The sequence below is a fragment of the Neofelis nebulosa genome, chromosome 7 (genome assembly GCF_028018385.1).
Source record: "Neofelis nebulosa isolate mNeoNeb1 chromosome 7, mNeoNeb1.pri, whole genome shotgun sequence".
NCBI classification, from domain to species: domain Eukaryota; kingdom Metazoa; phylum Chordata; class Mammalia; order Carnivora; family Felidae; genus Neofelis; species Neofelis nebulosa.
Window position 1 is genome coordinate 120,922,971 of NC_080788.1, and position 26,197 is coordinate 120,949,167.

Below are 26,197 nucleotides of genomic sequence, written 5' to 3' on the forward strand. Positions count from 1 at the left end.
GCTCACACACCTTTACCAAAGACTTGGCTCTGACTAGCTCACAGGACAGATGCAGTTACTCGGCTTTGCACATGTCTCGCCTGTATACTCAGAGTGCGTCACAATTTGTATTGGGCCAGTGGGCGGGGGGGGGCATTGATTTCATGAACTCCTGGGTCTGTGAAAGATTGACCATGGCCTGTACTTTCCTTATGGAGTGGGAGAATTTCTGTTTCTGTGTGTGATGCTGTGTTTCACCCCGATTTATGCCATTCATTGTCTGTGAGACTATGCACAGGCTGTGCAGATCTCCTATCTGGACCTCAGTTCCCTCCTTTCTAATTTAAGCTGGGTGGGCCAGATATCTCCTAAGGCCCTTTCTAGCTTCCAAGTCTGAAGTTCAGTTTCTTCTGCACGTAAGAGGCTGGGCATCAGTTGTACTGGTCAGCTAGAGACTAGTTGGGCTGTCCTGCTGATAAACTCCCAGCAGATGAATGAATGAACAGTAACACTCACGTCCTACAGAAAGTTTGCATTGGGCATGCTGGAATGCGCCTGGAAATCCTGGGTGATGAAGCACTCCTGAGTGCTAGGCAGGGCTTGTCAGATGACAGCGTCCCAGCAGTGCTGGATACTTCCTGGCCATGGTAGTCTGTTTGCAATCACAGAGCAGCATGAGGTGGTCCAGCATGCAGTCTGGCTTCGGAAGGGCTTGGGTTCCTCCATACTCCTGACCGTCCCCGCCACCCCAAATGCCCTACCTTCCTTCTACTTTGGCAAGTTACCTCACAGCTCCAAAGCTTGGGTGTGGTTGTTTTTCAAATGAAGCTAATATCTACTTTTCAGGGTGAAAAGCTTAAAGCTAATGTATTTGAAAGTGTCTAGCAAACAAGTGGAGCTCGATAAATAGGTAACTAAAACCAGCAATTTGTAAAAACCCCACAAAAGGTAACTTTATCTGAAAGCCAAGTTGGGGGAAACACTAGCCTTTGTGTAGTGAGTAACGTTTCACAGAGTACTTCAGGACTTACTATCTTTTAATCCTCACAATCTGGTTTTACAGACGCAGTGATCCCAGCAAGTTCCCAGGGTCACAACACCCAGAAACAGTAAAGTGGAGATTTAAGTTCTGCTTCCAAACTGTTGTGTTCCTTTTACAGTATGCTACCACATGTGGTTGATATATTTTATAGTTGAGATTAAACCTCTGATGATTCTGAAAAGGGAAATAAATGATCAGAAATGGTACTAGTGCCTATGTGTGTGTGTGGGCGGGGGGGGGGGGGGTTCTCCCTATGCCCTTTTTATATGACTACAGCTGTACTGACTTGCCATTTAAGACAAACCCAGGAAGACCTGATCAGTTGCACCTCACTTTGTGAGATCTTAATTCCGAAACAGCTCCTGGGGGTAGCTGGAAGATTTGAATATCTCTGGGATGTCACTGTCCAGTTTCGAAATAATTTTATAAATGGGTTTCTTCCAGGAAGGATCTGAGTCTTTCCCTGCGGAGACAGCCCTGAAGAACTCCTGTAACGTCAAGCTGGCGATTTCCAAGAAGCAATCTGGGACCTGCATTCCCAAAGAGACCCGCAAGAAAGAAAAGACATGAGGCTCTGAAGCACCGACACCATGCAGATCTCAGTGCTGCCTGTTCCTGGGGTGGTGGGCTGATAAGAACATCCCTGCTCCCCCGGCCCTCGACTTCTGCAGCCCTCAGAATCCCCTGCTGTCTCATCAAATACAAACTTTAAAACGATGGTACCCATGAGACAGCCCTGGGAAAAAGCATATTAGGGACACACCTTATGGAGGAGAAGCTGATTCTACTAATGGTGCGTTTTCAGTAAATGAGAAACGGACTCTGATCAAAATTAAATCTGTGGTTCAACGAAGGTTTTTAGTATTCTGTTCCTTAGTGCCTAATGTGGAAAGGCATGCGCCCAAGTTTACAACTGTTTTCCTCATCCCACCATCTTTTGGGGTTGGATCCAAAAGACTTGGAACCATTCCTGCTTCCCAAGTCAAGCACCAGGTTGAGGGGGACTCAGTATGTTCCAGGCCCTGACACAGACTGGCATCGTAAATGATGGGGAGTCCCACAAGTCCTCCAAACCCAGTCTGGCCCAGGGCTTGCCACCACCGCATGCCAGATGGCCACCCCACACGCAAAGATGTGGCAGCACCACCCTGTCCACACACCCTGACCCTACGAGCCTCAGAAAGGAGGCTCAGGTTCTGACAGAACGTCTGGTGGATACCAGCGTTCCTCCCCTTCGTTGGAAGTATCAGAGTCACGTGAGAGGGGTAAGGCGAGGGAAGGGTGGTCCGTGACCTGCAGAACAGAATGCCCCCCCAGCAGAGCTGTTCGCCGCACACGAGGAAATGCGTGTCTAGATTAGGAGTACTCACCGGTGACATCTAGGCCACTTGCTCACCCTTTACACCTTACCCTCTAAGGTGCCACCAGTGTGCCTTCACAGAGGTCCCCAAAGGACCCAGAAGCTGGAGTACTGCTTATTCATTATTTCCAGAGAGAGAGAGAGAGGATCTGAGGTGACTTGTCGTGAAAGGCCCACAAATAAAACTGATCAAGTGAGAATAAAGAACGAAATGATGAAATGAACAAAAATTGTTGTAAAGATAACAGAGGCCAAGTCTGGGTGCGGCAACAGCGTAGCATGTAGTCGGATGCCTCCTGACACTACGGGGAGAAGTTCCGCAAGTTACGGCAAGTTGTAGTTACAGAGTATTAACTCTTAAATGGCACAACACCCGGCTGGCTTCTGCTTCCGTTTCAGATGAAAACTGGCTGTACATTCAGCTTGTGATATCTACCTGTTGCCTAAAAGATGTTGAATCTCATCTGTGTGGGTGATACAGAGATTGGCCCTAGGCTGCCCTGGCTCTCGGTGATTTGCGGACAGACACGGAAGCAGGTCTCCTCGAAAACTCAATCACAAAGGGAAGGCATTCATCAGACCTCAGGGGGCCCATAGTCTGGTTCCAACTGTCAGAGCTTGATTTTCCTTACCTCAAAGTCATTTCCTTTGTTATAGTGCATATTGAGAGCTCGAAAAAGTTCTGAGTCTCGGAGTACCACCAGCATTTTGGGATTTGTGACACCATCTGAAATCGCTTGCCGGGCAAATTTTTCCATTTGGATGTAATAAAACTCACGAAAGTTGCTGAACCACTTGATCATCTGGGAGGTAATGCAGCGGTTGAACTGTACAAACAACAGGGCCCATCAGGTCGGATGTTTGCCATGAGGTGCTCAGAGCCAGAACTCTCAGCCTCCATCTCAACATAGGGCTTAATAAGGATGGCTTCAGCCACCATGAGAAAGGGCTTTCTTTAAAAAAGAAGTCACAGCCGTTTTCCTAGCCTTTTCACTTGTACACAGAAAAACCCGAATTAGCTATAATGGCGATTAGAAAATACTGTTTTGACGTACTATATCTATGACTTTTTTACCCATGAAAAGATTTCCATGGTGTCTACTGTGACTTTGGGAGGGTTTCGCGTCAAAGCCAGTGTGGTACCAGTTTCTGCTGCACCTGGGCAGGTGGCACAGCAGCCCCAGAGCTCTGTGCCGAGTCAAGGGCAAACGGAAGCGATAAGGGTATAGAGCAGAGAGCAGGCCATTGCAACCTTGGAGTTGCAGAATGAATGGAAATCAGAGCTTGGTGCAGGAGTCAACCAAGCAACCGAATGTGAGGGAAAGATCTGGAAAACACAAAGAGGTAGATTCGAAGTATTAGCTGTCCTCTCCCAACACCCAGGGTAAGGGAACAGGCATAGTCTGGTTCCAGCTGTCACAGCTTGATTTTCCTTATCGTCATGCTTGATGTCTACATACCTTCATTCAGTGTTGAAATACAGCAATTTGAATATAAATGTGACAATGTCCAACCCTTTACGTATTCTATCTTTTTCATAGTCTTCCCCAGCAGAGATAAAACACTAGGCCAAAAATGCCATTTACTAATGTTTCTCTCTCCCCTCCACCCTTCCTCCCCATGGGTTTGTATATCTACAGGTCAAAAGCTTAAAATTCAGATACCCAACCTTTGTGGCCCAAAGTTATTCATACAGAGTCTCAGCCCAGAACTGGAAATTGTACCGATCCCATCAGCAACACGAAGGGGACCTGAGGAGCACATAAGATGACCTAGGACTTGCCTCCCACTGGGCAAAACCATTCCCTCTTGGGAGTTTTTCAGAGGCTTTCGGAGGTGAAGAATGCCTTTACCTGGACATCAGGGAAATAAGCCTTCAGCAGGTTGGAGCTGGGGTAGCGTGTGAAGAAAAACATGAGTTTGGCCTTCTTCAAGTGACCAGGATTTAGGCCCTCCTGGATTTATCTCAGCGTCAAGGAAAACTAACACCGCTTTATCACGTGATTTTTATCAGTTAATCCAAATAATGACTTGTCCTGTTCCTGACGGGTTTTTTTTTTTTCTTTTGTTTCATTTTTTCTGGGCGAATGGTGTATTCGTTCCATTCTTCTGTCTGATCAGATAAGCTCTTTCTTAGGGCGCCTGGCTGGATCAGTTGGCAAAACCAGTGACTCTTGATCTTGGGGTTGTGAGTTCAAGTCCCACACTGGACCTAGAGCTTACTTAAAAACTAAGAAAGAAGCTTTTGCTTTCCAGATGCTCAATACCATATATGTACAGTAAATTTGCAGAATTTAAAAAACATTTTGATGTGTGAAAGTTCTACAGCCTTTATGACATCAAATACAGTTTGTTGTACTTTGTGTGTGTGCTCTCAGAACAGGATGGGGAAAGACGGCAGGTCTGTCCCAGATTTCAAAGCCCCACATAGAGGTTTCATTCCCCTTCTGGGCCTCAGTTTCTTCATCTGTAAAATGAGACAAGCCCACTAGATGGTCCCCATTCTATTCTCAGAGCTCCCTTTGCAGTGTTGAAGCCAATACACACCTAACCTGCCTGAGTACAAGAGCACCGTTTGCTCCGGCTCAGGAAGCTTGAACTTCTCGGCTGTGTCTGCTCCTCATTTGCCTGGCAGAGCTTCCCTCACGCTTCCCAGTTCAGCCCAGACACCCTTCCTCTGTGAAATATTTCCTTGCTGAATGAGGCCTTCCTTACCTTGGGCTCTCAAGGCGTTTCGTACAAACCTCTGTTGTAGCAATGACCTCCCTGGAATTTTTACTGCATGTTTGTCTCCCCATTTAGACTGTGAGCTCCTTGAGGGCAAGGACCTTATCTTTTCATCTTTGTATTCCACATGCCTAGCCCGGTGCTAGGAACATAGTAGGTGCTCAATAAATGTTGGTTGGATGAAGGAATGAATGAGTGATTATATGGTCAGCCTTAATCCGTACAGAAATATGGAAATGATATTCCAACCCATACGTCACTCTGAGAACAGATTGCTTCCCCTCTAACAAGAGAAGGGAGCTGTGTTGTGACTGCCTGGCACCAGCATGGGAAGGAAATAAAGGTTCTTGCACGAGAACACATAGCATTCCCAGGGACAGTCCTGGGGCTGGGTGAGAAGCATTACACAGAGTAACCTTGGCACTCAGGTCGGAGATCCGTACCTTTAGGACGACTAAGGCTTCTCAGTAGGACATGCCAGTTTAGCCAAAGGAGACTAAACCAACTGATTTTCAGTTACAACTGGCCCTGGCATCCAGGCTGCTGCCCAGAAGACCCCTGCCCTTGCCTCACTGGACCAACTTCTTATCCTTCTTAAAGGCTTATAAATGCTGTGGAAAGAATCCTGGATTTAAGAGTCCAAAGACCCAGTTTCAGATACTGATTTCGCCACCTATTAGCTGTGTGATCTTGAGCAAGCCACTTATGTTCTCCAGGCCTCATTTCTAAAATGTGAGTATAGTAGTTAAAACTTGTGCTTGGGTTTGAATCCTGGCTCTGCATGTGTCTGTCTTGTGACCTTGGGCAAGTTAGTTTGCTTCTCTGTCCCCGCCTCCCAGATACCTGATCTAGAGTGGCCGCTTGAGGATTGTGATGTAACACAGGCCCACAACCTCTTATCCAAAACGCCAGGCCAAATGGGGTTCGGATTTCAGAAGTTATTATTTTACAACGGTAATATGGTGCATAGACCATACGTCAGTTAACGGCCAGAGCAGGGGCTGTGGCAGCAGTCTGCAATCCAATACGTTAACATTGCCACGGCAAATTGGAGGACTATTTACACTAAGTGGGATAGTCTATAAATAGCCTCCAACCAGTGCAGGTCGGGTTTTGCCACCAAACATGTTCCCATCCACCTTAGGGGAGAGAAATCACAGGGATGTTCAGAGCTCGGAGTTTCAGAATGATGGCTAAGTGCCGGTGGACCCTCACTTGTGAACTGTTGGCCGACCTCAGGGAACGCGCACAGCAAACGCCGCCCCCTACTGTCTCATCACTCCCGCTCTACCTGTCTCGTGGGTTGTTGGGGGAATGTGAATGGGTGCTGGCGCTCGGTGGCTTTCCCGGCCGACGGGAACATATCTCTAACGCTGGAACATAGGCAACAGGGATGAGGGGACAGTTGGGGAACCAGGAAGCTGCCTGGGAGCCCCAAATCTTTCCAGGCAGCCAGGCCCGGTCGATGGCCTCCCCAGCCTCCCCAGACTCTGAGTCCACTCCTCATTTTACAGAGCGGGGCTAGGCACGCAGTAGGTGCCCCCAGAAATACCAGCATGCCCCTGCCAAGGGAAGTACAGCAGAGAATCTTTGGGCGCTGAGTCCTTCAGGCTCTTCCGCCACCGCCTGACTTTAACAGGGAGTCTTAACCAGTGGCCTCTTACCAAAGGCCCAGACAGGTAGCCTTTGTCAGCCGGGGCGATTTCCTGGCAATCTCTACACCTCCAAGAAGATTTCCTACTGCCTGAAGAGGCAGCAGTGGCCGGTGAGGTGTCCTTAGCCTTGGTTTTATAGTCGGTCTGGCCTGCCTGGGAAGCACGCAGCGGTGCCCAAGCATTAGGGGTGTTTCCAACACCCGTGACAGGCAGAGGGCGCTCGTGGCATTTAGGACACAAGAGCCCACCCTCTTGTGGCAGTGAGCTGGTCCCACCCCATCCTGCGGCCATTAACACAATCCACCTACCCCCACCCCCACCCCCACCCCGCGCGCCCTCTGCCAAGAGGACACAACCGTTCACGCCTGGATATGCAGCTCCACAGATGCGTTGACCTCAGGAGGCCGAATTACAGTCCGCTTATGAGAGGCAGCGGTGTTGAGCTCAGCTCGCTAAAAATGCAGTATCCAAAATAATGTCGTCAGGAACTTCACTCCCACGAGATGCTTGCTGGAAGAGGATCTTTGGTCATGTGAGTCTGAGGCTGCATACATTCTCCTCTTAGAGCTTCACATAGGACATCAGCATGTTAAAGCCTCTAAGAAGTCCCACGAACTACCCAGTAGTAGAAATAACCAGTGTTTAATAACCAGTATTTAAGTAACCAGTAGAAATAACCTACTATTTACCCAAGCTGCTTTCTTCCTAATTTAACAACTATTAATATCCTGAGGGAGGGTTACTCTGGGCAACACTATTTGAAAGAGTGGAGTCTGCCTAAGGGTTGCAAAGTTTTTGCAATAAGATCCAGACCCCTACAGCCCAGCCTGGGCCCCTCAGTCCTCCCCTCAGGGGCCCCCCTTCCCTCTACATGCCCAGCCCCCAAGCTCTGGTTCTCTCAGCTGCAGCTTAGAAGCTGTTCCTTAAACTAAAGGCTTCTTACCCCTTCCGGCTGCCTCTTGGGTCTAGTCCCTCAGGAAAGCATCCCCTTTTCCATCTGCCTCAGAAGTTTCTAGTCCCTCATAGCTTCCCTGTGAATTACCTAGACAATGCAGGCTTTTCTGCCTGTGCAACCAAGGGATTGGGGGAGCCATGCTTCAGATGAGGTCATTCCCTCTCTCTGTTTAGCTGTACAGGCTGCTGACAACCGAATTATGGGGTTTTTTCCTTCCATAGAAGGAAGCCCATATTTTGGAAGCCCATCTGAGTTTAAAAACAAAACTCTTTTAGACCCAAAGGAAAGAGTCAGTAGTGGTAGAATCCAATGTGTCCCAGAAGAAAGTAAATGAATCTTCCCAGCATCCTTAAATCCCAAAATGTGGCTACCACTTTCTCAGAACCTAAAAACTATGAGCCCCAGGGAAGGAAGGCCTGGAAGCTACAGTAACAAGACCGCCAGGGAAGCAAAGCTATTTAAACGCCATGGAGTTATTTGTCCCCACCTCCCTTCATCTTCCAGATTTCCCATTTCTCTGAGCTGTGGCACTGAGAACATCAGTTACTAGTAAAGGATATGTGGACTGAAGAAAATGGAAGCACATCCGGGGCACACTGCAGGCCGCCCTTTTCCACCTTCACTGAGGGAAGAAGGGGCAGTCTTTCCAAACCAGGGGAAGTGAAGGGCAAGGGGTACTGCTGTTGGCTCAGAACCGACGGTCGCAATTTGACTGCTCCCCAAGGTCGCAGGGCAGACTCTGGGGAGGAGTGACTTTGGGAAGATGAATCTTGGGGAAGACTGCTATCCCAGTGGTCACTGGGTCCATGACTCAGTAGCTGGCTAAGAATCTGATTTTCTTGGATGTGGGAAGGCACAGTCAGAGGACAATTTGCTGGCCGACCCTGATAGGGTCTGGGGATCATTCTTGAAGAGACAGGGTACCTAGGAGGATCTAGAGGGTTGGCCAATGATAAGTTTCGCAACAGGACCCCAGTCTGTGGCTGGGCCCTCCTGGGCAAGGTGGCAAAAGGAAACAGATCTTTACAGATACCTCTCTCAGGAGGCGAGGGCTCACTGCTACCCTCTGGCACAAGCCCCTGGAAGCTTCTACCCAGCTGGGTCAGGTGGCCCGGTGGATCCAAGAGTACCTTTTGTAATACTGAGTCCACAGCTTGGGACACGGCCCCGGTCAATTCTTTCCTCAGAATCTCCAGCAAATCCTGTGCTCCACAAGGAAGGAACCTGGGCTCCTCAGACTGGTATTCGACTTCAGACGCTCTGTGTCTTTCTTTCTGGGAGAGGTCCCCACGGGAACCCTGATGGTGGTGATCACTGTCCACAGCCCAGGGCCTAGATCCATAGCCCTTCCTCTGCTTTACGCTTAGAGGGCCCTTGTCCATCTCAGAGCCTCCTGGATCCTGAGCTGCGTCCCTGGGCTCAGCAGCCTGCAAGATGTGCTTTTGCAAATGCCTTAGCTGTTGCTTCAGCTGATAGAGCTGTTCTCTTACCCGAGGGCCCCCTTTCCTGCTGCCATGGTCTCCGACAGGGCCTGGCTTCAGAGGGCCTTGCTGCGTGGGAAGGCTCTGCTTCCTCTTCCGCTCCTGGACCTTCTCTGGGCAATACGGACTGTCCCTGGCTTGGGCATTGCCTGGCACCAGAGCATTAAGAGAGAGGCACATGCCTTGGACAATGGTCTCCACTCTGGCCCTCTTTGCTTGGATGTTCTCATCGCAAAACCAGTCAGGGTCAGCAAAGCTAGAGCTGGGGACAGGGCTCCAGGGAAAGTGGGGGTCTCCGCCTTGCTCTCGGGGGGCTGGGCTTCTTTCACCTTCCATACAGGGTTCTGCCAGGTGGGAACAGGCCCGGGACAGAGGAGAAAGCAAGCCAGAGTTTGGTTCCATCCTCTGGCTCACAAGTCTCTTGCTCAGAAGGTCGGTTGTGGCTCTGTGAGGGAATTCTTTCTCCCGATGTCCTCAACGAGACGGGTACCTCGAGGGAGCTCGGGGTTCCTCCTCCACACTCAGGAGGATGAGAAGCAGCTGTCAAGGATTCAGACTCTGATATGCCAGAACTCACAAATCTGAGTAGACTCTGAATTAGAGACAGGGAGAAAACAGTATATGTGATTTTGAGCCGTGCTTTTCAAACTTGCGTGCGCAAATAACCTAGGGATCTTGTTAAAATGAAGATCCAGATTTAGCAGGTCGGGGCCGGGGCAGAGATTCTGGATCTCTCACCAGCTCCCATGAGATACTGTGCTGCTGGGTGGCACCCTACTCTGAGGAGATTCCCAAGAGAGATCCTTCAGGGAGGAATTAGGCCCAGAGAGGTTAAGTGACCTCCGGAAGGTCACACAACTAGTCAGAGGCAGGCTGGAGTCAAAACAAGATCTGTCTGATTCAGAGTAACCTTCTTAGTGCCTCTGCCACAACAGAATCACCCAGGGCACTTGTTAAAAATAGCAAATTCAGTAGCCCTCACCAGCCCTGCAAAATCAGAATCCCTCCATACTGGGGGTCAGGGGAGAACCTGCATTTGAAACAAGCAAACCGAAGTTCGAGAACCAGCTGTTTGACCACTACACTGCCCTGTTCCTGGAAGAATCAGATCAGGTATTCATTGCTCACATTCAACAACTATTTCCTTAGCTCCTACTGTGCATCAGGCCGTCTTCTGAGCACTTGGAGAGACAGTGGAGGACAAGACCAGCAGGATCCTGCTCTCATGGAGCTGGCCGTCTCCCCCGGGGAGAGAGAACGAACGAGTATATTTTCAGGTCGTCGTGATATCTGCTAGGAAGAAAAAGCACAATAAGGGGTTGTAAATTGGGATGAGGGTGTGGGAAGAAGGAGGCAGCTAGTTTAGAAAAGGCTGCCTAAAGCTATTTTTCCCCCCACAAAGTATCAAAATACACTGTACTTTAACTAGGAGGCCTCAGATGGCAAGTTTAAGGCCCTTCAAGTTTACAAAACATTCACACGTTACCTCATTGCACCTCACACCAAACTTGAGAATCAGTGTAATTCTCCCATTTTACAGATGAGGAAACCAAGGGTCAGCGAGGCTGCAGAGTGGCTCTCAGTTGCTGAGATTCCAATTCCTTTGACACGACCACACTTCAGCTGCCTCCCTGCGGATGGAAAGACCCGTATAAGAGACTGACTCCACCGTCTGCCAAGGGGATGCTTCCTTTCCTCAAAGAGGTACATTCATGTTTCTCCTCTACAAATTCCCACTATCCTTTTGCTTCTCTCTCTCTCTCTTTTTTTTAATGTTTAATTATTTTTGAGACAGAGAGAGACAGAGCATGAGCAGGGAAGGGGCAGAGAGAGAGGGAGACACAGAATGTGAAGCAGGCTCCAGGCTCTGAGCTGTCAGCACAGAGCCCGACGCGGGGCTCGAACTCACGAACTGTGAGATCATGACCTGAGCCGAAGTCGGACGCTTAACCGACGGAGCCACCCAGGCACCCCGTCCTTTTGCTTCTCTTGCGCAAATCCTTTCAGGAAAGGGTCCACTTGCTTCGTCCTACTTTTGATCTAAAATTTACCTGGAATTCTCTACCTGGGGCGAAACGTGGCTCTTCTGTAGCCGCTGGATGTGGATGTGGACACAGCCTCCACCTGGAGCTGCCAGACCACCAGCAGACACAGCTGGCACAAGCCCGCCCTGAGCAATGTCCCTCCTGGTACCTGGGGCCTAGGGTGGGAGGTGGCGGTGGCTCCAGTCCGTCACAAGGAAAATGCCACTGGAAGAAAGCCGGGTTCGTGGGTCGGAGTACGTAGAAGGATTCTGCCTTGAGTAAGACACTTATAAATTACTAAAACAAAACAGCTAACTTGCCTAATTCACGTTAACTTTAAAAATGTATCCCAACCGTTTGGATGGTTTACCACCTCTTGGAGAGAGAAACATTTTTTAACTTCCTGTGATCATTTGACGAGGAATATATATTATTTGTATAATAGGAAAAGTTATTTTTACATTAGCTCTTACCATCTGCTAAGCATAACTGGATCACTCATTAAGCATCTGTTGGCTGTTTTCTAACTAATGATGACCACTGAACTGGCAGAATTGATATTTGAACCACAGAAACTCACAATAATACAAGCTGTGTATTTTTTCAGTTAAGTACCTTCCAAAAAGAAGAGGGGATTGGTTATGGTTATCCTAATTGCTGAGTGAACATCTCCTGCTTAAATTCGACATTTTCTAATTTTTTTAACGTTTATTTATTTTTGAGAGAGAGAGAAAGAGTGTGAACGGGAGGGGCAGAGAGAGAAGGAGACACGGAATCTGAAGCAGGTTCCAGGCTCTGAGCTGTGTCAGCACAGAGCCCGACGCGGGGCTCGAACTCACAAACCGCGAGATCATGACCTGAGCTGAAGTTAGACCCTTAAACTGACTGAGCCAGCCAGGTGCCCCAATTCAACATTTTCAAACACAAACTCTGTAACTGTCCCTCTGCTTCAACCCTCACACTACCTATCTTGTTTAAGCTGGAAGCTGGGAGTCTCTCTGACTCCTCCCCAGCTCCTCATTCTCAACACCGACTTGGTTATCAGGTCTGGTCACTTATGGTCAAAAAATGACTCTGAACCACAGTCCACTGCTTTCCCATTACCGTTTCTGGATTCAGGGTTTCAACTTTTTACCTAGACAATTCCAATACCTCATGACTGGTCCCCCAGCGTCTAGCCTTTCCTCACTCTGGTCCTTCTACACTCATTCATTCATTCATTCATTCATTCAACAAACGTGGCTCAAATGCTGGCAACAGACAAAATCCTCTGCCCACGTGGAGCTCACATTCATGCAGAGGGAGCCAGATGGCATAACATATGAAGTTAGTAATGGAAGGCCACTGTGAAAACATTCGCCCTTACTCTGAGATAAATGAGGGGCCACTGGAAGGTTTTAAGCAGTATGAACTGACTTAGTTTTAAAAGGATCATTCTTGGGGTGCCTGGGTGGCTTGGTCGGTTAAGCGTCGACTTCGGCTCAGGTCATGATCTCACAGTCCGTGAGTTCGAGCCCCGCGTCGGGCTCTGTGCTGACAGCTCAGAGCCTGGAGCCTGTTTCAGATTCTGTGTCTCCCTCTCTCTCTGCCCCTCCCCTGTTCATGCTCTGTCTCTCTCTGTCTCAAAAATAAACATTAAAAAAAAATTAAAAAAAAAAAAAAAAAAAGGATCATTCTTTACTGGTTGGAGAATAGGCCGGGGGTGGGGGAGCATGGGTTGAAATGGCCCTAGGAGGCTCTAGGCATCTAGGCCTCCAGGCAGTGACCTAGATGGTAATCACAGAGATGAGGTGTCTTGGACCAGGACGGTAGCAAAGCATCAGATCCTGTATAGACGTTGAACGTGCAGCCAGTGGAATTTGCTAACAGACTGGATGTGGAGCGCAAAGAGAAATAAAGTATCACTGACGATGACTCCAACATGTTTGGCCTGAGTGAGTTGAAGGATGAAATGGCACGAGCTGAGTCAGAAGGACCATAGAGGAACGGGTTTGGTGAGAGATATCAGGAGCTCAGTTTTGCATGCTAAATCTGAGACAATTATGAGACAACTAAATGAAGATATTGACAAAGCAGTGGGGTAAATAAGCCTGGGGCCTCAGTGGAGAGAGATCTGGACTAGAAATAGAAAGTTGATGGCTGTCAGTATGTAGATGGATGAGCTCCGAGGAGTGAGTGTAGACAGAGAGGAGGAGGGGGCCAAGATCCGAGTCCTGGGACATAGCAGCATGAAGAGCCTGGGGGTAAGAGGGGAATCAATAAAGGGAGCAAAAGGAGGGGCACCTGGGTGGCTTAGTTGGTTAAGCGACCGACTTCGGCTCAGGTCATGATCTCGCAGTTTGTGAGTTCGAGCCCCGCGTCGGGCTCTGTGCTGACAGCTCAGCCTGTTTTGGATTCTGTGTCGCCCTCTCCCCTGCTCACACTCTGTGTCTGTCTCTCAATAATAAATAAACGTTAAATTTTTTTTTAAATAAATAAAGGGCGCAAAAGGAGCAAGCAGTGAGATAGGAAGAAATCTAGGGGTGTGTGAGTTCCTGGGAGCCAAGGGAAGAAAGTGTTTCTAGGAGCCGGGAGAGGTCAGGTCACACAGCAATTATTAGTAACACAGAGGCTTTCAAGATCTTGATCAGAGCCGTTTCGGTGGAGCCCAGGGAGAAAAAGCCTGGTTGGAGTGGATTTAAGGCAGAGGACAAGAGAAGGAATTGGTGACATTAACTATGACACCTCTTTCAAGGAGTTTTGCAGAGAGGAGAGAAATAGGACAGTGGCTGGAAGGAGAGATGGGGTCAAGAGAGGGTTTCTCAAGATAGAAAGAATAACAGCATATCTATAGGTTAATGGCAATGATGCCGTATAAAGATAAAGTTTGTTGGAGCGCCTGGGTGGCTCAGTGAGTTAAGTGCCAACTTCGGCTCAGCTCATGATCTCATGGCTTGTGAGTCTGAGCCCCACATCGCGCTCTGTGCTGACAGCTCAGAGCCTGGAGCCTGTTCGGATTCTGTGTCTCCCTCTCTCTCTGCCCCTTCCCTGCTTGCGCTCTCTCTCTCTCTCTCTCTCTCTCTCTCTCTCTCTCTCTCTCTCAAAACTAAAATAAACATTTTTAAGAAAAGATAAAGTTTGTTAATGTAGGCCACAGGGGGAGAATTTCTGGAGCTGGTCCTTAGGTAGGAAGGTGGGGGCAAGATTTCATACATGGGAAGGGATCGATTTTAGAGATGAGAACCCTTGGTTCATCCATGGTGGTGGAGGAAGGCAGTGTCTGTGGACAGGTGCTGGCAGGTGGGTGCCCCGGTGACGAGAGTGAGTGCAAGTTTCCTTTTGATTGTCTCCATTTCCTCAGTGACATTGACATCGGCATTAATATTCCAAAACGTGGGTCTGCTTATGCCCCTCCGTGGAATCAGTCTTTGCTAGCTGCCTGTTGAATTTAAAGTGCAGCTGCCTCCCCTCCTCTGGAGCCACTGTCCTCAATACTCACCATTGCCACTGAGCTGTCCTGGGTGCTGTGTCAGGTCTCTGCCCTTACTCCTTACTCTTCCCTCTCCCCGGAAAGCCCTGCCCTCCTTTTTCTACCCGACACACCCCTATTCCTTTTCCAAAATCCAACTGAAATGTCACCCCCTCTCTGAAGTAATCAATCTTCCCCTTTAGACTGTGAGCTCGCTCCTTGTGTCTCCAAGTAGTGCCTGATTGCCAATTGTCACCAAATAGATGTTTGCTGACTCGGTTGAATAAATTGTTCTGTATGCACTCCATTTAGACTGATTTTCATCTCTTCATTAGAGGTACATTATTTCAGATCTTTCTAGCATCTAAATGGAACAAAATCAATACAGATAGATGATAGATAGATAGATAGATAGATAGATAGGGCATAGAACCATCAACGTCACCAAATCTCCCTTGTGGATTATTTAAGGCATTGTTTCTGAGGTTCCATGTAGTCCGTATGCTCCAGAAGGCTGAACTACTAGGGTAAGATATGGAGCTCTGTGTGCTTAATGAAGTAACAATCAGCGGGAATGTCTTGAGGCCAGAAACTAGAAATCTAGCCAAACACCACTGCGGTTGGACACCCAGAGATGTTTACGCCCATCTCTCTAGGACAATCATGGAAACTCTGCATCTGGGCAGCTGAGGAACAGGAAACCTCTGTGCTGGGCCAGCAAGCCACTCGGAGCCCTTCACCGGGGTGTGGCATATGAAGCAGCAACACTTTCTGTTTAAAAATCAACTAGCAGCGCATTCACATTTACAGACAGAGTAGCGATTGCCACAGCCCTTTAAAAATAGCTTTACTGCTTTTCATAGATGATGAAAGCAATAAAGAGTCATTTTACTTCCCAAATATAGAAATGTATTGAGAGGAAAAGAAAGAAAGAAAGAAAGAAAGAAAGAAAGAAAGAAAGAAAGAAAGAAAGAAAGAAAGAAAGAAAGAAAGAAAGAAAGAAAGAGAGAGAGAGAAAAGGAAATTCACGGTTAACATTTTGGTGCTTGTCATTTTTTCCACACTTTTTTCTCTGTGTACAGAAAACTTACATGATTTCCCCTAATTATATCAGTTTTTGAAATGGAATTATAAATACATAGTCCTATAACTTCCTTCTTTTTTTTTTTTTTTTGGTCTCTCATGTTAATGAATACCCATCTGTAACAACATTGTAAAAGCTGATGATATTCCACTGTATGTATATATCATAATTTATTTAACAAATTCCTTTTTGATTAGACAGATTTTTTTCTTATGTTGTCACTGTGTAGCAATATAGACAAGAGAGTATGGAGGTGGAGAGTGCGGACTGCAGAGCCGGACTGCCTCGATTTGAATCCCTAGGGCCACTTACTTAGCTTTGTGACCTCTCTGTACCTCAGCTTTCTCATCAATAACAGGGAAATAACCACAATACCTGCTGTTATTATAAGGTTGTTGTAAGGATCCAATGAGTTAACCCATTTTTAGACCAGTTCCTGGCATATCATAAATTACTGGTAAGTGTTAGCTATTGTTATTATGAATAATATTGGGATGAACAGTCTTGTCTATATCTCTTAGAACTTACACTATTTTTTCCTTAGAATGCATTTCTAGAAGTAGAAATTCTGGATCAAAGACTGGGCATGTGTTAAACTTTAAAAAAAATTTTTTTAATGTTTCTTTATTTTTGAGAGAGAGAGAGAGAGAGGGCGCAAGAGGGGAGAGACACAGAATCTGAGGCAGGCTCCAGGCTCTGAGCTGATACAGAGCCCAACGCAAGCCTCAAAACGAACCGTGAGATCGTGACCTGAGCGAAAGTCAGACACTTAACCGCCACCCAGGTGCCCCAAACTTTTATACTCATTTCTCAACTGCCCTCCAGAAATGTACCAACTGATTGGTAGTGGAGTTGAGAGACTGAAGGAGAACTTTCGATTTTTACTCTGTATATTTCTGTATTAACTGAAATTTTATAAGGATGTATTCATGCGTTGTTTGTATATATACTTCTAAGTAGCCAATTTTCTTTCTTATCAATATATCTATAAAAGAACACATATGCCCTCATCCTCACCAACACTGGGCATTGCCAGCCTTTTAAATCTTTGCCAGTATGGTGGGTGAAAATATTATCTCAACATTTGAACCTCTGATTCTCAGAAATCTCGCTTATTTTTCTCATCTATTGGAGGAAATACTTATGTGCTATGTATTATGAAACTTAAACATGTTTATACCATTTGAGTCAATGATTCTATGTCTAAGAAGTGAAATCAAGAAAATGATGCCATACCCACAGATTTATGTCAAAAATGATCATCCCAGCATTAGAATAGAAACTGATTAAATATAAAGTATGGTATTATCTATGTGATGCTATATTATGTAATCATTTTTCAAAAAATCATGTTTAAGAAGAGTTTATAGAACATTATTTTATAGTATATAGTAAGTAGGGAGAGAGAAAAATGCTTTTGAAAATACAAAGGAAAAAAGATGCGAAAGGAATATATTAAAATGTTAGTAATAATTGTTTACAGATGATGGAACTGTAATTTTTTAATGGGTAATTTTTTTCTCTATTTTTTTCTTTTTACTTTTCAGTATTTTCCATATTTTCAATGGGTATGTTTTCACTTTGTAATTTAAAAAAAGCAATCTTTGCCCTTGCTAATTTAATTTTTTAATTTTTTTTAAATGTTTATTTATTTTTGAGAGAGAAACAGAGCATGAGTAGGGGAGGGGCAGAGAGAGAAGGAGATACAGAATCCAAAGTAGGCTCCAGGCTCCGAGCTGTCAGGACAGAGCCTGATGCCAGGCTCAAACCCATGAGCCCCACAAGCCATGAGATCATGACCTGAGCCGAAATCAGTTGCTTAACCGACTGAGCCACCCAGGCACCCTGCCCTTGGTATTTAAAACTTGCCTTTATGGGAAAGGCTATGCATGTGTGGGGACCGGGGATGTATGGGAAATTTCTGTACTGCCTGCTCAGTTTGGCTATAAACCTAAAACTACTCTAAAAATTAACAAAATTAACAAAACTAATTAAATTAACTAACTAAATTAACAAAACAAACGAACAAAGCCTGGATTTTCTCTCATTGACTCTTTCTTGGGTATACATTCCTGGACACCAGACATACAAAACTCCACTAGAGAAGCAAATTGAGCTACAAACGAGCACAGACCACAGGGCTCATGAGATAACTATAAAGTTATGTAGGATTTTACAGCTAGGAAGCGTAAAATAAGAGTTAAGTGGAATTTCAAGTAAATGATAGGCCTAAGAAAGAAACTGTGTGTCTGAAGTGGTAAGAGGCCGGGGTGGAGGTGGGGGGGTACCGGCTGAAAAGACAGCCCATGTCCGTGGAATTTTCAGCCGCACAGATCGCTTCGTAGCAGGGAAGCCCTTCTCCCTGAGAGTCCATACCCTTCCAAGAAACCTTCCTTGAGATCTCCCAAAGTTCTGCCCAAGGAGGCAGAGGGAAAGGGCAACCCACAGAGCCAGCTAAAGTAAGACCAGCAGTGTGCAGGCCGTATCTTTCCTTCTGTGCTGTGCCCACGTTTAGGGAACAGCGAATGCCTCTGATACACTCCAGCAGGGCCACCAGAGAACCAGTCAGTAAAGCAAGGCAGACTATGAGGGCCTTAGATAAAACGCACCACGCAAAGTCCAAGAGATGCCAGTTCATTCTCATGGCTGCCACTGACGCTAAATCCAGATTTGTGAAAGAAGGTTTATTGTTATTTCCTTGTTAAAGTTTCTGCCAGGTTTTTGTTGAGAACACTTAGCATTTCTCTTCGCAGAATTTCTTTCGTTCATTTCCTAGACCCCACTGGATTCCAATGGGACCAGCCTTGTGCCTAGCAGATAACCACCAATAAGATGATTGGAGAAACATGGAGGAAAAGCCTTATCCTGAAACAGCCTCTCCCATGCAGACGTCACAGGGTCTCGGGGTCCACCACCGGGATTCATGCTGTGATCACACATTATATATGATACAGTATTCCTGAACAGCCTCTCATCCAGGTACTTACCAGGCCTAGCAAACTTTAGCTGTCAATGTAAACTTGTTCGGGGGGTGGGGGTGGGGGCACATTTCAAGGTCATATAGCATTTTCACACTGTACTAAGGTGTTTTCATGTCCAACCTCATCTCTGTTTCATTCTCTGGGAGCCCCCTGAATCATCCCCATGCGGGTGTGGGTTGGGAATGACCCTATCCGTCTCTGGTCCAGCCCTGAGCAGTTCTCCCTGCATTGGCTGATGGTGGAAATGGGTAGAGGAGGTCAGTGTGACAGCTCAGTCCACACAACCCCGTCATAGACAGGCATAAATACAACCAAGTCAGAACCCTGTGGGTCTGCGTCATTGGTGGCTGTGAGGATGATCCACTGGGTGTCGGACCTGGATCAGAGTCACTAGCTCTTACCTAAGTTAGCTTTGCCTCTTTCTCCTCTCAGTTTCTTCATCTGTAAAAGGGAATTGACCACAGTGCGGTCTCCTAGATCATCGTGCCTGCTGTCTCCAGCACTGACAATAGGCACTCCTTAATTCCTCTAGGACGGGTCTGGGAGGCCCCACAACCCTGGAACTTTATTTAGCCCTGCAGAGGACTTGGGGATCATCTGGCACAGTGCACAGTTTCCAGACTTTTAGATTTCAACCATTAATAAAAAGGAAAACAAACAAAAAATTGGACCAGCCAGAGAGGTCTTGACATTTTACTTGCAGGTAAGAGCCCCCCAAAATAAGTGTATAAGACTACAATCCACTATCATTTTTATTTCATAAAAGAATCTTAACCATCCTGTTTTTTTTTTTAAGAAAAAAAGGAGGAAGGGCATAATACCCAAGTAAGTTTAGCTTTGTAAAAAAAACTCTTCACAATGTCTTTTCTTTTTAAAAAAATTTTTTTTAAAATTTATTTTTGCGAGAGAGAGAGAGAGAGAGAGCGAGAGAGTGAGGGAGGGGCAGAAAGAGAGAGGGGGACAGAGGATCTGAAGCAGCTCTAGGCTGACAGCAGAGAAAACCAATGAAAACATCACAGACCAGTACTAGGGAACCTCAGATCTTCATGCGTTGGATGAGGCAACCGAAGCGTAGCAAGGTGAAGTGACATGCCCAAGGTCACAAAGTGGCTGCAATGTCTCATTCTATCTAGCGAAACACTTGTGGACGTGAGATCCCCTCCTGTGGCCGAGACAGGTGCCCTGGGCTGGGAGTTAGGAGGTCTGGGCTCTTCTACAGCCATCTGTCCTCAAGCCACACTTTCTGCCTTTTCCACTTGTCTAAAATGGGGATGAAATAATCCCGTCACTCAAGACTGGTGTGAGAACCTGATGAAAGAAGCGTTTTAAAAGTGCTCTGGAGATGTGTATCAGGGTATGAGAGTGAGGTATTAGGAGCGAAAAGTCCTGCCGTCCTGCCTGTAACTTGCTCGAAAATATTTCAGCCAACAAAAACAGGTGGAGCAAATATGGCACCATATTAACCACGATTAAATCTACGCGGTGGGTATTGCCAGGCTAGCCTCTCCACTTTTCTACATACTTGAAAATTTTCTTAAGAAGCATTCCATCATTTTTTTTTTTTTTTAAGTGCTCTGGCCAGGTAAATGGAAGGGGACGGTATTACTCACAGAGAAGACGCCCTCAGGGAGATCCAAGTCCTGGGCTCTGCGGCCAGGTGGGGTCTACCACCCCAGGAGATGGAGCAGTCCACTCTTCACCAGCCCGGGGCACAAAGAGCCATGGTCAGGAAGTGATTGGCTTCCTCCCCAGGCAGGCCTGGTGCCTGTGGCCGGGTGAGGGAAGCCTCCCGCCCACCCCTTCTCAGTGCAAGGCACCATCTGACAGACGCAGCCCTGCAGCGGCCACCGGCAGTGGGGACCTTGGGGGCTGCCTAGCGCAGCCAACCGCTGTGGGGGGGCTTATGAATATGCAGATAGAGGCCAGAGCTGGTTGGCTGCCACCTCCCCCATGCCATCTCCTACCCCCGCCCCAACTTAGATGCCCAGAAAAGCTAACCCTTCCTGAAATGCCATCTCTTCTGCCTTTGCTTAAAAATTGGGGGACTTAATTACCCAGCTTCTCCCATTGCACTGGCCTTCGGGGAGCTCCTGACCTCTGCTTCCAAATTCCCCAGCGAGGCTGCTCCAAAGCGAACATCATTCTCCCTGTGCCTCAAGCATCCTGAGGATACTAAAACCGGCTCGGCACCAAAATGTGGCATCTTGGCTGTGCGGGAAGGAGTGGCTGTGTGGCTTCTCCTTTTAGCAGAGGTCTAAACACTGTTGGGGAGGCTGTTTGCTGGGCCAAAAGCCTCCGTCTGTGACAGAGCTGGGGAGAACTCACTGGCCAAATCCACCTACCCCCAGACATCCCTTGAATTTTGCCATCTTCTCCTTCAGTTTGGGAAGTGGAGTGTATGTTATGATATACGGCAATGAGAATCAATGAACTACAGCTCAACTCAACATGGGTAAATCCTCAAAACGCACTGTTGAGGGAAAGAAGTAAGTCACAGAATGACACAGATGCTGTGATTCCAGTTATAGTACGTTTAAAAATAGGCCCAACAATGTCTAGATTTTTATTGCGTTCCATCCATCCATTATCGTTAATTACAATTGAACAGAAGGGTATCTGGGTGGCTCCGTTGGTTAAGTGTGTGACTTCAGCTCAGGTCATGATCTTGTGGTTCGTAGATTCGAGTCTTGTATACTTAGTTTGGGGGGCTCTTACCTGCAAGAAAAATGTCAAGACCTCTCCAGCTGTGCTGACAGCTCAGAGCCTGGAGCCTGCTTCAGATTCTGTGTCTCCCCTCTCTCTCTGCCCCTCCCCCGCTTGCTCTCTCTCTCTCTCTCTCTCTCTCAAAAATAAACAATAAATAAATAAATAAATAAATAAATAAATAAATAAACAAACATTAAAAAAACTTAATGGAGAGATGGACAGATAGATGGAATCTAGGTATTATGAATAATACTAAGTGAATATAGGATATAGTCTCTATTTTAAGAAGTCCAGAAGATGGAAAGATAGGCTATAGCCCAGCCATCTACCATCTGGTCAATAATATTAAAAAATATGTAAACAAGGATGTGAGTGTGTAGTTCAGACCACATGTATGAATATTGGGGGATTTCAGGTAAGAGAAAAGAATATTGTGTGCGTTATTTAAAGTAGGCTGCCTCCTCCATTGTGTTTTTCATTAACTGAGCTATTTATCCTTTCTAGAAGCAAAACTTTTTTCTTATATAATTTGAAAGTAAATACATATTTTCCTCAATTTAAAACATAGGCAAAATAAATTTAAAGTGTAAGACACATGCGTATAGAAACTATAATGGAAGGGAGGGCATGGGTTAATATATAGTTGAGCCTGGCAGTGGTTAACTCTAGGGGGACCAGCAGGGAAAGACACATAGGGCTTTTCCATTTTAAGCTGGATGGTGAATGTGGGTATTCCTTTTACTATTTTTTTTAAAAACAATACACATATATTTATATACCCTTTTGAATATATATTTTACAATTAAAATGTTTTTTAGGGGCGCCTGGGTGGCTCAGTCGGTTAAGCGGCCGACTTCGGCTCAGGTCATGATCTCACGGTCTGTGAGTTCGAGCCCCGCGTCGGGCTCTGTGCTGACAGCTCAGAGCCTGGAGCCTGTTTCGGATTCTGTGTCTCCCTCTCTCTGACCCTCCCCCGTTCATGCTCTGTCTCTCTCTGTCTCAAAAATAAATAAACGTTAAAAAAAATTAAAAAAATGTTTTTTAATTCCCTTTTGAAATTAAAAACAAAACAGATGATCCAGTAATCACACCACTGGGTATTTACCCAAAGAATATGAAAACACTAATTCAAAAGGATATATGCACCCCTATGTTTATTGCAACATTACTTACAATAGCCAAATTAAGGGCGCCTGGGTGGCTCAGCCGGTTAAATGTCCGACTTCGGCTCAGGTCATGATCTCACAGTCTGTGAGTTCGAGCCCCGCATCAGGCTCTGTGCTGACAGCTCAGGAGCCTGGAGCCTGCTTCGGATTCTGTGTCTCCCTCTCTCTCTGCCCTCCCCTGCTCATGCTCCGTCTCTCTCTGTCTCAAAAATAAATAAAAATATATTTTTTAAATTTTTTAATGTTTATTTATTTCTGAGACAGAGAGAGACGGAGCATGAGCGGGGGAGGGGCAGAGAGAGAGAGGGAGACACAGAATCGGAAGCAGGCTCCAGGCTCTGAGCTGTCAGCACAGAGCCCGATGTGGGGCTTGAACTCACAAACAGTGAGATCATGACCTGAGCCGAAGTCGGTCGCTCAACTGACTGAGCCACCCAGGCGCCCCTAAAAATATTTTTGAAAAAAACCTTACAATAGCCAAATTAGGGAAGCAGTGCAAGTGTCATCAATAGATGAATGGATAAATGGTATATATAGTGGAAAATATACATATATATATATATATATATATATATATATATATATAGTGGAAAATATATATGTATGCATAGTGGAATATTACTCGGCCATAAAAAAGAACAAAATCTTGCCATTTGCAACAACATGGGTGGATCTAGAGAGTATAATACTAAGTAAAATAAAACCAATCAGAGAAAGATAAATACCATATGATTTCACCCATGTGTGGAATTGAAGAAACAAAACAAAGGGAAGAGACAAACAAAAAAACAGACTTGTAGCTACAGAAAACAAACTGATGGTTACCAGGGGGGAGGTGGGTGGGAGGATGGGTGAAACAGGTGAAGGGGATTAAGAGTGCGCTTATCCAGGTGGCTCAGTCTGTTAAGCATCCAACCTTGGCTCAGGTCATGATCTCATAGTTTGTGAGGTCAAGCCCCGCATCGACCTCTCTGCTGTGAGCACGGAGCCCACTTCAGATCCTCTGTCCCCCACTCTCTCTCTGCCCCTCCCCCACTCGTTCTCTCTTTCTCTATCTCTCTCTTTCAAAAATAAATAAAAGTTTTTTTAAAAAAACGAGTGCACTTAGGGGCGCCTGGGTGGCTCAGTCGGTTGAGTGTCAGACTTCGGCTTTGAATTCTGTGTGTGTGTGTGTGTGTCTCTCTCTCTCTGCCCCTCCTCCACTCACACTGTCTCTCTCCTTCGGAAATAAATAAACATTAAAAAAAAAAAGAGTGCACTTATCTTAATGAGCAATGAGTGATATATAGACTTGTTGAATCATTATATTGTACACTCGAAACTAATGTAACACTGTATGTTAACTATATTGGAATTAAGATTTTTTAATGTAAAAAAATAAATAAATTTCCTTTTGAACTCTGCCACAAACACAAGTTTATGAACTTACGTACATAACTCCTGTCCTAATAGATGATGCTATGTCCTAGGAGGCTCTAAATACAGAAGAGGGTGAGAGCTTATTGGGTTGGAACTTGGACTTCACAGAAGCTCATTTATGAGTCTCATGGAAATCGATTTCAACCTTTATCCTCTGAGACAGACTTTGCGTTCTGCTGTACGTGTGTGCGCGCACCAGCACGTATATGTGGGTGTCTAAAACTGTAACATCTGAGATTAACTTGGGTGATCACTAAAACTCCAGGAGAAATGCTTTGCCACACATCATCTATGCCTGAACTTCTAAACTTTAGATAGGAACCTCTCAAACGAATTACTTAAAGTGGAAAAAATTAAGTAGCTGTCTAAGAAACATTAAAACAAAGTGAAGCAGCATTTGAGATTCCTCCACTCTTTTTTTTTTAATGTTTGCTGATTTAAAAAAAAAATTTTTTTTTAAACGTTTATTTATTTTTGAGACAGAGAGAGACAGAGCATGAACGGGGGAGGGTCAGAGAGAGGGAAACACAGAATCCGAAACAGGCTCCAAGCTCTGAGCTGTCAGCACAGAGCCCGACACGGGGCTCGAACTCACGGACCACGAGATCATGACCTGAGCCGAAGTCGGCCGCTTAACAGACTGAGCCACCCAGGCGCCCCAATGTTTGCTGATTTTTGAGAGAGAGAGAGCACAAGCGAGAGAGGGGCAGAGATAGAGGGAGACACAGAATCTGAAGCAGGCTTTAGGCTCTGAACTGCCGGCACAGAGCCTGACACAGGACTCGAACCCACAAACCATGAAACCATGACCTGAGCCAAACCGGACGCTTAACCCGACTGAGCCGCCCAGGCACCCCATAGCTATCGAAGAAATACTAACAGCAAACCCTGCAAGGGATTACTGTTTTGGGACTCTTTAGCTGCATCCAGAAGTCTTATAAGCATGGCAGTATTTAGTAATTCCATTTGTATTTACTGAGTACCTACAGCATAGCAGGCACTGTGTTCTGTGCACAGGATTCAGAAGAATAGAGTCATCTCTCCTCCTTCTGCTCTGTCCAGGAGAGGAGACAGGAAAAAAAGGACATTATAATGCAAAGGAGAGACACAGGCACAATGCTTTGGAAGCACAGAAAAGGTATCTGTTAACTCTTGATTATTAGGAAAGGGATTCAAAAGAGACTCACATGATGATTAGAAGTCCCTAGGCAACTAAGAGGTAGGATCAGCCCACGCCAAGATGGGAAGGAGTGAAATAGCACACCGGGGCTATTGCCAGTGGTGTGGTAAGGACGAGAGCTCAACATCAGTGAAAATCAGGGGGGCGGGGATCACAACATAGCCAAAGGCCAGGTTATCAGGTGCCTAGTCAAACTGAGGAGTTTGGACTTCATCCTACTGATAGGTTGAAGCAATTGAAAAACTTCAATCATAAGAGTGACAGGATTAGATGTGTGTTTCTAAAGGATCTTTGACATGGAGGATGGGTTAGAGAAAGTGTGAGTGGAGGCCCAGGTCCCTTTTGGAAGCTTTTAAAAGAATCCAGGTGACGGATGCTGAAGACTTGATCAGGGGCAGCAACTGAGCAAGAAGGTTTTCTCTATTTCTCGTTAGGGCTTCTGCCGATCCTTGCAGGATTGAGGTGGAAGCTTCCAGAGTTTAGGTGAGTGAAGGCACCATAAAGGTGCCTGCGGACCTGGCAAGATGACTCAGCTGAAGCAACCAACATGAACAGGCATTAGTGGCTCATTCATTCATTCATTCTTAATTCCACCAAAGCTTATAGGAAACCTTTTCTATTAGGAAGGTGAGCTATACGGTTGAACATTCAGGGGCTTGGGCATTGAAGGGGAGGGAAAACTAAAGAGGGGTGGTGGTGCTATGTGCTTTCACTTTGAAGGTTTCACGCAGGATGGTTAATACACACCTACCTATGCCAATCTCTGTTCCAAGTGCTGAGATACAGCAGTGAACAAGACAGACAAGGTCCCTCATTTCGTGGTTTGTATTCTAGGGATAGAGTGACTAAGGAACCACCTCCAAAATGCATAGGATGTATGGGGTTACAATTAGCTTGGAGAGAATTTGAGCAGGACGAGGGAAGATCAGGAGACGTTGCAGAAGTAAGGCTACTTGCTGATCTTCGCTGGTAAAAGGGCAGTGGGGAACC

The 26,197-nt window shown here is 46.2% G+C and overlaps 1 protein-coding gene and 1 long non-coding RNA gene across 2 annotated transcripts; one reads left to right on the forward strand and one right to left on the reverse strand.

Annotated features, from left to right (window-relative positions):
- Nucleotides 1-1,264: 1,264 nt before the first annotated feature.
- On the reverse strand, nucleotides 1,265-10,011 carry PROX2 (prospero homeobox 2). Its single transcript, XM_058739691.1, has 4 exons — nucleotides 8,279-10,011; nucleotides 4,235-4,342; nucleotides 3,014-3,208; nucleotides 1,265-1,551 (listed from the first exon to the last, which is right to left on the reverse strand). Exons 1-4 carry the CDS (start codon nucleotides 9,599-9,601, stop codon nucleotides 1,366-1,368), a joined length of 1,812 nt encoding a protein of 603 aa, XP_058595674.1. The 5' UTR covers nucleotides 9,602-10,011; the 3' UTR covers nucleotides 1,265-1,365.
- On the forward strand, nucleotides 7,102-19,528 carry LOC131517503 (uncharacterized). The gene is made up of 3 exons (XR_009264618.1): nucleotides 7,102-7,295; nucleotides 10,740-10,903; nucleotides 18,532-19,528. It is a non-coding gene; the product is annotated as an uncharacterized LOC131517503 (long non-coding RNA).
- Nucleotides 19,529-26,197: the final 6,669 nt, after the last annotated feature.

What these genes read in the sequence shown, in the direction of transcription:
- PROX2 (XM_058739691.1), bottom strand. Translation starts at nt 9,601, where the DNA reads ATGGAACCAAACTCTGGCTTGCTTTCTCCTCTGTCCCGGGCCTGTTCC. An exon ending in CTTATTTCCCTGATGTCCAG is followed by an intron (nt 3,209 to 4,234) that starts GTAAAGGCATTC and finishes TTGTTTGTACAG; the next exon opens with TTCAACCGCTGCATTACCTC. An exon ending in ACAAAGGAAATGACTTTGAG is followed by an intron (nt 1,552 to 3,013) that starts GTAAGGAAAATC and finishes TTGGGAATGCAG; the next exon opens with GTCCCAGATTGCTTCTTGGA.